We start from the raw sequence: 11,607 nt of genomic DNA, 5'->3' as shown, positions 1-11,607 counted from the left end.
TTAAAAGGAGACATTTCTTCCTATGTTCTGATCATTGTTCAAAATAAAAATAATTTTAAAAGTTATTGACTCCTAGTAAAGGTAATGCACCTGTTCTGAAGCACTGCATTATTGGAAAAACTGTAAGAACAGAGTAAGGTAAAATCTTATCAAATCTGACTGTTTGAACCTTGACTATCTTGAAAAATAACAACTTTTTCTTATCAGTTTCAGAACTGATGTATGTAGTAGTAAAATAGTCAAAATACTGTTTTCCATAGCTTGATTTAGAAAAATATATAGTAGCCAGAGGAGATTGTTCCATTGGTCGATATGTCCACTATATCAAGGTAACATCATCAAATAATTTAATTTATATCATTTTGCTGACAAACATGTTTCCTGAGACTGCTATGTAGCTTTTCAGTAAAACTCCACTAAAACTCTTTCCTTGACACTGATTACTTGACTAGCCATTTCTACCCTGTGTTCCAATCAAAACAAGCCAATCATTGATAAGTTAGTCATTTAAAGGGTTGTCATTACAGAATCTATATATAGATTGGACTTTTCTTGTACTTAAGATATCTTATTTGGTCAGTGTTTTTTTTCCTCAGTATAAATGCAAATATTGTAGTGGATATGTATCATGAATAGAAAAACAAATGATCTATCAATTTATGATGCAATTTCACTCTACAACGTTTTATTGTGACAAGTGTAAGTAAATCAAGAGACTTTTCTCTGAATCCAGTGGATTTGCTTTGGTATGAAACTAGTATGTAAGATCAGAATGAATTTCATTGTCTTTCATTTTTGTTGTTTTGGACTGAAAAAGGCTCATGCCAAAGCACAAATTGCTCCCTCCTAATAAGGAATTTTCTGATATCTGAAATATGAAAAGTTGTCATTAGTTGTCTTCATCCTCAAGAAAGGATGGACTGTCAAAGCACCTTCTTCTAAGGACAGGTCTCTTGTTGCAAAATGGTAAGAGATTTGAAATTACAGTGGAGAGTTTTGGGAATATTTGCAAGTAGGGCTATGCTAACTTAATCTGACAGTATTGGAGTCTTTGTGGTATTTAAAGATAACAGCTTGGATTCATTTAAATGCAATGATTTTTGACACAACTTTCTGCTATTGGTTTCTTATAAATCTTCTTTCTACACCTTTCAAAATAAAGATTGTATTATTACTAGTTATAGGAAAGGTTTTACACCCATCCCCTCTTTCTTGCAGATTGCTGTCAAAATGAGCGAAACACCTTCAACTAGTTACTCAGTGAATCAGCCAAACTCCTCTGATAGTGAACAGAGTTTATCCACGCGCCATTTCAATGTTACTGAACCTGTTGTGGCAAAACGGATTTGCTTCTATAAGAGCGGAGATCCCCAGTTTAATGGGATCAAAATGGTCGTTAATAGCCGGTCTTACAAAACGTTTGATTCCTTGCTGGATAGTTTATCCAAACGGGTCCCATTACCTTTCGGAGTGAGGAACATTAGTACACCAAGAGGGAGACACAGCATCACCAATTTGGAGGATCTTGAAGATGGAAAATCTTATATTTGTTCCCATCAGAGAAAAATGAAGCCCATCAACTTGGAACAGGCCAGCAAAAAGCCACTACCCTGGCAGATCAGCAGGCCTGTCAGTGCTCGTCGTCGAGCTGTGCAATTAGCAAGGGGGAATGAAGATGGATTTGGCCATCGAGAAAGAAAAATAATAACTCCCAAAAAGATGCTTGTTTTCAAAAATGGAGACGTAAGACTTAGGCGCACCATAGTTTTGGGAAAGAAAAATACCCAAACATTTGAGGCCTTTCTGGATCATATGAGCGAGTTAATGCAATATCCAGTTGCAAAACTATATACCACTGATGGCAAAAAGGTGAGAACAAAGATGAGTACTGACAATTTTTTTATGATTGCTTCTAGATTATTTTAAATTAAGGAGGTGATTTTATCCATTATAAGCTTTGAACATGGGCCTGGTGTAAAATCTGATGTGCTGAATTTCATATTTCCTTTCTGTGCCTTTTCCCCCTTCAGAAGACCTACTAGCTTGGAGGAAATATACTGGAATCTTGCAGTCAGAGAGGGTATTTTATTTTAAGCAAAAAGAAAAAACATTTTTTTTCTCTTACTTAGGCCTTTTTCAGGCATACTCTTGATTCTATACTTTTACCCATTCACACAGAAACTTCCTTTGGGCTTAATGCTGTTTATCTGTGGTTTTTAATCTTTTAGAAATGTGAACAGTAGCATCTAATAGCCAGGCATATTTTTATCATTGCACAAACGCAGAGCAGTTTATCATTAATGACTTGGAACTCTGACACCTGATTGGCTATCATAGTTTTCAAAACATGGACCAGGTTTTATACCACTAAATTCAGATGATGCAGCACTAATAATGCAGATTTTAATCTCACATAGTACTTTATATAATTTTATCTCACTTAGTGTTTTTTCTGAGTGTTGTTAAATCATAGAATAACATTTATGATTACACTTAGCCAATATTTAGCAAGAGAATTCCATGCAGAGCTCCAAGAGTTCAAGAGCAATCTCCTGTTTATCCTCCATTTGGTGAAATTGTGTATTAGGTTGGAAAACTGTCCATATTACCTACAAGTTAGTGAAGTGCAGTTTGTAAGGATTATCTTGCAATATATTTTGGAACATAAATTCAAACCAGTTAGACAATGCTCTGAGCACCTTGATCCAGTCAGACCTGCTTTGAGTAGAGAGTTAGACTATATGACCTTCAGAGGTCTTTTCCAATGTATATTGTTCTGTGTCCTATTCAATGGTGGAAGTATGTGTCGACTGCTTGCGGTGTATTCTGAATTTTTTTCTCCTAATATGTCTTCATATGTTTACCTACCTCCAAATACATATTTGTATTTCATGGCTATGAACAGCCACTGTGCAACAATGAAACAAAATTACATGTGCAAATACTTAAATTATAAGAAAATTCTGATCTGGATTCAAGTTGCTTCTTGAAGTCATTTTCCAATATATTTATATAACAAGATATGCCCCCACAGATATAGGAATTGCTTTATAGGAATTGAAAAATCAATTCCTTGCAATGATACATTTTTAATAGTCTGCTGCAAATGAATGTAGAGACTAAGAAGTGAAGATATTAAAGCTTGAAAGGGATAAATCTCTTACATTATTTTTTTGTTACTACCCAGGCAGAAAATTTAATGTTACTTTTTTTTCCCCAGGTTCCTAATCTTCAGGCCCTGATATTGTGCTCTGGAGCTGTAGTTGCAGCAGGAAGAGAGCCTTTTAAGCCAAGCAATTATGAAACTCTTGGGTATTTACGGCCTGCTAAATTGCTTGGAATTGGAAATCGTGTGTACCCAAAAGCCAATGCCAAGTCAGAAAGTGAAAAGAGTAAGTACTTTGAAACTAATTTGCATTTTATTAATTTGTTTATCTCTCTTGGCATAAGACATAAACAGTGACAATCTTACTAGGATCAAGAATGTTCAAAAAGGCCAGTTGAAACTGCTTATATCTGGTATGACTCCTCTATAAGCTTAAGATCAAACTGTTAATTTTCTTTTTAAAATGTAAGTTTCTGCGAAGTACTCGATTAGTATGAATATTTTGTTTCTGACAGACTTACTTGGAACATGGATGCAAATCTATCTTTTATTTTAATTCACTTGACTGTTATTGTTATTAATTTTTTGGTGTCATGGTTAATAATGACACTGGTAGGAGAGAAACCACAGGCTACTTCAGGCTCTTAACTGACTGAATTTCTTGACCAAGCATTTTTTCAGTTTTCAGAACTTACCTTAACAAGTGGAGTTTTGGTTTGTCATGACTTACACTTCTTCCCTTGTCCCATGTTCCACATAGACAGGAAAACCTGTCTCTTAATCCATCCACTCATAAATTAATCATGTTTTTGAAGCTGCTTTTGTCTAAACAGTGTGTCATCTGTTCCTATATCCTCATGGCTACGATGTATGTTTTTTGGATAAGTTTGGGAAAAGATACACAAATATGTACTTTCCCTTTGATTACTCACAGAGTTGTGCCACTGATAAGGTCAGTATGCTAACACATATTTGGGCCATATTCAAAATTCACTGAAGTCTGGAAGTATTCTCATTGGCTTTGCTGAGTTTTTCACCATTGTCTGCATAAATGCGTTTCAGAATGTCATGATTTAAGATCAGATTTTATAAGGAGTTCCAGAACTTCAATGTTTACTTCTTTGTAGAAGGTCAGTCCAGGGGACTGGATCTGAACCCTTTATTCATGTGATAGTACACAGGGTAGTTAATCATATACTGTAGATTGTTGGTTAAGCCAAGGAGAGATATATTCACCTTGACTGACATGTTTTAGTACAACCATAAGAACTAATTAGGAAATGATATATTAATGATCGCTAAAGCATGAAGAGGAAGCAAAGCCAGTAGCTTGAAGTCCAAAAAAGTGAGGGCCTGTGAATGCCTTAGGCTTTGGAGCTTCAAATAAGACTAGAGTTCTCTCATTAGAAAGAACCTACTGTAAAATAAAATTAGGTGGAGAAGTATTTAAATGCTTAATTATTTATTAAAAATTTCTTATATTTCTCTCTCTAAACAATTTCTTAAATGAACAGCAAGATTAATCATGTTTTCCTCTGTACTTGCTAATGCAAAATAAATAAAAAAGTATGTAAAATAAACACACTTCATTAGCAACTTTGGTACTAATTTTTCTCCTTTCTTCTTTTCTCTTTCTTTGTTGCCTGTCTGCTGTCTCATCATCTGGATCCTTATCCATGATATTTGTCTGCTCTGCTTTCCAACTACTGAATGAATTTGTGTTCTTTCAATATAATTATTGGTAGTGAGAGGTGAAATGGACTCTAGCTCAAGATCTCAGATATTCTCGGTTTCTTCCGATAAAGGATCCAGCAACAATAACAATTCCAATGATAACAACTCAGATTCTTCATATGTTCTTGACAGTCATAATGGGATAGAAGGAAATCAGTCAGTTACTGGTGAAGACTTATCTGTGGCACAGTATCAAGATGACATTGAGAAGTCCGTTCACCTTAATCAAGATGGCAGTGTCACAGTGGAAATGAAAGTTCGATTCAAAATTAAAGAGCAAGAAACCATTAAATGGACAACCACTGTAAGTCGTGCTGGCCTTTCTGATGACAAAAATATCTCAATTTGCAATTCTGCAATGAACGCGGAAGACTGTTTATCCAATGTAAATGCATCAGAATGTATAAATCCACAGGATACTCCGTTTTTGAACAGCTACAATAAAGAAGAGGAAGACTCATTACAGCAATCCAATGCAGAAGTGTCAGACAAAGAATCAGACTCTGATTTAAAAGCTGCTGATTGTAATGTCTCTGATCAGAACAATTCTGCAGATCTAGACACAAGCAATGTATCTGAGGAAAATATCAGGCCTCGCTTTTACAGGCCTCCCACCCCTGGGCCAAGGCGTGTTAGACAAAAGAAAGCAGTAGTTGAGAGTGTCACCTTGGTATCTGAGAAAGAGGTTCAAGAGAAGACAATAGGACAGTTTTCCTACAGTGAAGAAATAGAGAATGGAGAAAAAACATCTGAGTATTGCATGGTAGCTCATTCAAGCAGAAAAAAATCAAGTGTCAGTAATCCAAAGTTTAGTGACATGAATGGCAATGGTTTATTAAAGCTTTCTTCAGAGAATATAAAAGAAGAAATGCTTTTTAAAATAAGCCATAAAAGCAGTGATTTAATAGAAACCACAAATAGGAAGACACTAGATGTGCCTGACGAGGAGGAATTGGTACAGAATATATTGGAGAAATCAGTTGTGGGACAAGGTGCATATAGTAGCTTAGTATCAACCTCCAAAGCTAACATCAGTGGTTTCATACCAGCATCAAAAATTTGCCAGACAGCTAGACCAGGTTCAGCAGATCACATCCATAAGTCATGTGATATTAAACAAATAAAAAGATCACTGAGTTCTTTCATTACATATTCAGAATTACACCAGTCAAAAGAAGAAATAAACTGCAAAGCTGCTGATTTTATACCTATTTCTCAAGATTCAGTGCATTCAGCCTGTCCTGGACATAGCCAGATGAAGGTGACAGTACCTCCATGTAATAAGGGTCCTTCTGAGAAAATAAATCCTACAACTGAATTCTTTCCTACTGTTACTGAAAGTGAGAATCAAATCAGTGTCCGGACTGAATCTGTGATGACAACACAGCTCGTTGATAACAGCCAATCTGCATCATCCCTCACTAAAATGAAGAAGAAGAGAAAATCATCTGGTTTTTTAGAGCAAGGTACATATGAAAATCAAAAAGATCAAGAAATTTCAGAGATAACTAGAAGTGAGGGAATGCATATCACAAGAAAAACCACACAGGATTCCGCAACAGAGGCTATGGATAATTATTCTGAAATGCCTCAGAAAAAAGAATCTGAATTTTTACTGAAAACCAATGATGGATCTGTCAATTCAGACAAAAACATATGTCCTGAAGATGAGTTGTATCATCAGCATCCAGTGGAACAAAATGGATCATCATCAAATAAAAAAAAAAGAAGTAATAACAAGAAGTTGGCCAAGGTAAAATCGAAGTCAGGCAAAAAAAGTAGTATCATTTCGTCTGAAAAGAGTGAAGATGGTCTAATGACAGTTAATTCAAACAATGAATCTGAGCACAGTCAGGACACATTGAACACTGAGAAAGAAGGAACATATCTTATAACCAAATCTTTCAAACAGACACCTAACACATTAGTGACTTTAAAGCCATTGTCAGAAGTGCCAAAGAATCTTAGCTTTGAAAAAGAAAAGGAAAAGAATAATTTGGAAAATTCGCCATCAAAGAAAGAGAAAAAGCAAAAGGCAACCAAGAAAAATCTAAGTAAAAGTGCAAAGAAGTTATATATGTCAGAGAGTGCCATTACACTAGAGGACAGTTTTCAAGGGGAGGCTGGTGAACATTCACTAGAAAACTATGTCCAATCTTGGCTGAAAAAATCATTATCAAATTCTGTCTTACCCCCTATAAAGAAAAAAGAAGGGATCGTTGAGAATAGCAATGCGTGTTTTTTTCCTGAAGAAAATATCAATACTTCTATAGATAAAGAAACAAGATTTATCACAAATGAAGTGCATATGACTGGAAAAAACCATCTGATTGAACATAACCTAACCAAAAAAACTTTAAAGCCTATTGGTGAATTGAGAACTTCAGAAGAATCAGCAAAGAATTCAGGTGAAACACAAAGTGTGTCTTTAATTCATGCTAATACAACTATAGTAGAAGCAGCCGAGTACTCACTAAAGTCAGAATTTCATCAGGACAGTAAGCTACACTTGTTTCATGAAACACACGACAATGATGAAAAGATGGCAGAAGCTGATATTCAAGATACCAACCTATGTCAAAGAAAAAAATCTGAAGTTGCTGTTCAAGTTAATAGCACAATTGTTAATGAGAAAATTGGAACTGATGTTCAGAATAATTGCATGTCTAGCATGTTGCTGAATGAACTACAGTCAACTTTACTTGGTGTCCAGAAAGAGCATAGTGGATGTATAGGAAAAGCTTGTAGCCTTTCAAGTCTTTCTCCTTCAGGTTTTGGTTCTTCCTCCAACATGCTCCTAGCTTGGCTACTGGTACTGAATCTGAGAGAGAGTTTGATTGGGACAATCACAGATGATATGCAAAAAACTGCCTGTAGCTGTTCTGAAATATTTACACAGTTGCAACATCTGAAACAAACTACAGTTACAGAAAAAGCTGATGAGCTGAAGGCTGTCTTCTCGCATTTTCAACAATCAACAGAAAATAAGTTATTACACTTCAAGAGGGAACTTGACAAGGAGGACTCCCCACATTACCATGAGAATATACCCATATCTGAAATTCATAGTTGTATACATTTGCATGAACATGAAGAATCAGTTGAGCCTTGTGTTCCAATGGACAGTGTCAATTCTGGAGAAGCTCTAAAATTATCTGGGGAATTAGAAAGCTGTTTTGATATACAGAATGATCTTTGCAGAGAAACAGAGATCCTAGACTTGACTGCTCCCAAAACACAGCTAGATGGTCAATATTCCAATCCTGATTCAAATACCTGTAGCCTTGCATCAGCTTTAGAAACTCCTGAAAGAAATGAAGAAATGCTGTATAGCCTATATGAAAAACCACAAGTTAAACCCACTGATGCATCATTTACTAATGAAGAGTCAGAAACTTCAGTAGAACCTAACTCGACAGTTCATAGTGTAACTTCTACTGATAAAAATTGTATTTTAGATCAGGATATTTCTGAATTAGAAGGTGAAAAAGATATGCTACATGTTACTACTGATAAAAGTGAAGATGAGGATGTTGATCTGAAGTCATCAGGTGATGACAAAACCTCCAAAAAACAACTTAAACTTGCAGCCGATACCTCTGTAGAATATAATAATGAGGATTATTCTGTACAGGATGAAAAGGAAGATGCAGAAACTTCTGAGGAAAGCTCTGAGAGATTATCTACAGTCTCTCCATTATCATTTCGTTATGAATCAAAGCAAATTACAGAATGTGACACAAGCGAAGGAGAACAGAAATTGCAAGTAGAAGAACTGGGGAACAAAATGTGTTCAGAAACTTCTCAATTAAAAAAATGCTTTAAAAGTCCTGCTACGTCAGACTGGTCAGATTATAGACCAGATAGTGAAGAGAGCGAATATAACTGTCAAGCATCCAGTGACTTGACCAATGAAAGTGGGGAGGAAGCAGCACTTGAAAAACAATATAATACTGGCTATGTGAAAAGAACTATTGAACGGCTTTACGGTAAAACAGAAGCTTCATTTAAGCCTGACTATCACAAAGGATTTCCTTATATGTCAAAAGTATTTAAAACAGATACGGAAAGATTCCACTCTGCAGTGGGAGAAAAAATAGTTTATTTTTCTCAAGAATCTATGTCTTGTTCTGCAGAGAAATCATCACATTCTTCGCTACCATTACAAGAATATCCAGTAAACACAAACAAAGATGGCAGTATATCGAGAAGAGAAAATACTTTACCAACCTCACAATCTACTTTTAACAGAGAAGAGATAAATTATGCTAATGACTGTTTAAGGGAATCTCCAAAGCAACACTGTCAACCTAGCATACAAGCTAGTGAAGATGAAGGAATATTGATAGATAAAGGCAAATGGCTTCTCAAAGAAAATCACTTGATAAGAAGATCACCACCTGAACGGATTGGAATGTATGGTAATTTGGATACAACCTCAAATGACACTAACAGTGATGAAGTTCCATACTCTCACTTTGGAAATCTGAATCACTACCCAGCCCTTGATGAAATCTCTTCTTCAGAACTTGAAGACATGGTTAAACCCCCTGAAAATCTTTGCAACTACTTCAATATTCCTCATAATAGTGATTCAGACCCATTACAGGATGAGTTAAATACAAAAAGCAAGCCTAGCCGGAATGGTAAGATCCTTCCTGCAGAAAACAAAGAAAAGGTCAAATCGTCAGTCATGGCAGCTTCTACTTCCACACAGCCTGATACCAGTTTTCCAGCTTTTTCATCTGTAGAATTTAGAATGCCTGATAACAAAGTGCATCCATTGGAAAAGCCTTTAAATGCTGAACCCGTACAGTCTCAGCCAACTGATGTTAGTAATGCTAACAGAAGTGCTCTTCAGGAAGAAGACTCTCTGGATAGACTCCATGCTATATGTGGCCAACATTGCCCAATACTGATGGTAACAGTAATACCAATCAATGAGGAACAGAGAGGATATGCCTACCAAAAGGCATCTGATATTGAAAACCAGCTGGGTCCAAATTTGCTGGCCAAAAAGAGCAAACATTTAGAATGGTCAGGTGAAGATTTAACAGACAAAATTAATCTTGTGACTTTGAAGAATAACTCTATTAATAAGATTGCCAATAACATTTTTAATAGGTTTTATGCTGATAACACCTTAGATTTTATTAGTAACTTCGGAATACTTACATCTGCAACTCTGAAAGACACAAGTAATTTAGGGAAGTTACATACTACAGAGGATATCAATGTAAAATCCATGGAATTCAGAAATTGTCAAAATTATGTATCCAAACACAAACCCAGTGATCTTATAATAGGCACAACTGAGCTACCCAATGGAAAGAAAACAATGCATCAAACCTTAAGAATAAGTCTAATTCCTATTGTTGGAGAAAAAATTTCTCTCATGTTGGCAGATCCAGCAGCAGCCTGTCATTCTGAAACATTTCTGAAGTGTGATGCTTCCTTAAATAGCATTGAACATAAAGCCTCTGAAGATAAGAAAAATGAAAATGCCTTTCCTACAAAAGAAAAAGAAGAAGAAGATGAAGAGGAAGAAGACAAAGAAGAAGAAGTTTGCTTTTGTACAATAAACAATGGAAACAGTAAACATGAGAAAGATTTGTAATGAAGATCTTGGAATTTCTATAACATTAGATTAGTGAAAACATCTTCAGAACAAAAAATCACATAATAAACTGCTGAATGCCACACCCAATAAGACTCCCAATATGAATACCTAGATAAATATAAATCACAATTGTATATCATTGCTGAAATACAAATATTACTTAAATTTTTATGGGAACCAACATAAGAAGAAAAGCTGTTCTAAGACAACAATTTCTTGGTTAATAGACAGTTTTCCTCTGAAATATTACATGTTAAGAGGTAGTTACATACTAATCATCTAATTTTAGAGAAATAACTACTGCTTGTTAGAACAGAGGACTGTGATTTGAAATACCTACCTGACTTTTAAGATAAGATTTCTATATTTCATGACATTTGAGAAGGAGTTTGAAAATTGTCTTTCAGTAGAAATGCTTTCCCTGGCAGAAATCAACTGATATGTTTAATTTCAAATGAAAAGTAGGAAATACTATCCAAATGCTGTAATACAATAGCAAGTAGGAAACAGAAGTCGTGTTAATTTTATATAGATGTACATTATTAAATTGCTATTTGAGTTTTTAAGGGCCAACTGCAGAATAATTATGGGAGTAAAGAAATTTTTCAGTCTGTGTCTAGGATCATCCAGACACCAAATGAAATATGCCTCTTTTACCCAGAGGGTACTAGAAAAGGGGCGTATTTAGGAACTGAGAAGAGAGACTGTTTGTCAATGGACTTCCTGGCTCCTCTTGCCATATTTCCTTCTGAGGCAGCACCACTTACTTAAAATTGTTCTAAATACATTACAAGTTTTAGTTGTGCATTCGTCTGTAACCTCTGTACTTTAAACACAGTCCATGTGTTTTTAGCTTTTGTTTTGTTTTGTTTGTAAATATGTTGTATTGTGAGAATCAGGGCATATGCAATATGTTCCAGGATCTTTCCATCTGTTATTAGAATTATTTTGGATACTTGTTTACAGAATTTTTTTAACATTACATGTGCATCCTAAGCACTCATATATGGTTTACAATTTTCAGTAAATGACTTTAAATATAAAATTGGAAAATATTTAATGTATATTGTGATTAGGCAGAATGTTTCAGTTTTTCAGTTAGATTTTAATTCCTAATACTGCATGGTACCTTGCTTCAATGTCAATG

General features: G+C 35.2%; 1 protein-coding gene across 1 annotated transcript in view; it reads left to right on the top strand.

Annotated features, from left to right (window-relative positions):
• The first annotated feature begins 1,230 nt into the window (after nucleotides 1-1,230).
• The window catches only part of LOC108505102 (oxygen-regulated protein 1-like), a 30,496-nt gene continuing 20,119 nt past the window's right edge, over nucleotides 1,231-11,607 (top strand). Inside the window, exons 1-4 of the mRNA XM_017830790.1 lie at nucleotides 1,231-1,639; nucleotides 1,676-1,869; nucleotides 3,221-3,392; nucleotides 4,852-10,038. Of these exons, the coding sequence (XP_017686279.1) occupies nucleotides 1,231-1,639; nucleotides 1,676-1,869; nucleotides 3,221-3,392; nucleotides 4,852-10,038 (5,962 nt within the window). The remainder of the gene's footprint in view (nucleotides 1,640-1,675; nucleotides 1,870-3,220; nucleotides 3,393-4,851; nucleotides 10,039-11,607) is intronic.

This window comes from Lepidothrix coronata, unplaced genomic scaffold, assembly GCF_001604755.1.
Source record: "Lepidothrix coronata isolate B3197 unplaced genomic scaffold, Lepidothrix_coronata-1.0 Scaffold6, whole genome shotgun sequence".
In the NCBI taxonomy this organism is placed as follows: Eukaryota; Metazoa; Chordata; class Aves; order Passeriformes; family Pipridae; genus Lepidothrix; species Lepidothrix coronata.
This window is presented reverse-complemented; position numbering and strand designations above follow the sequence as displayed.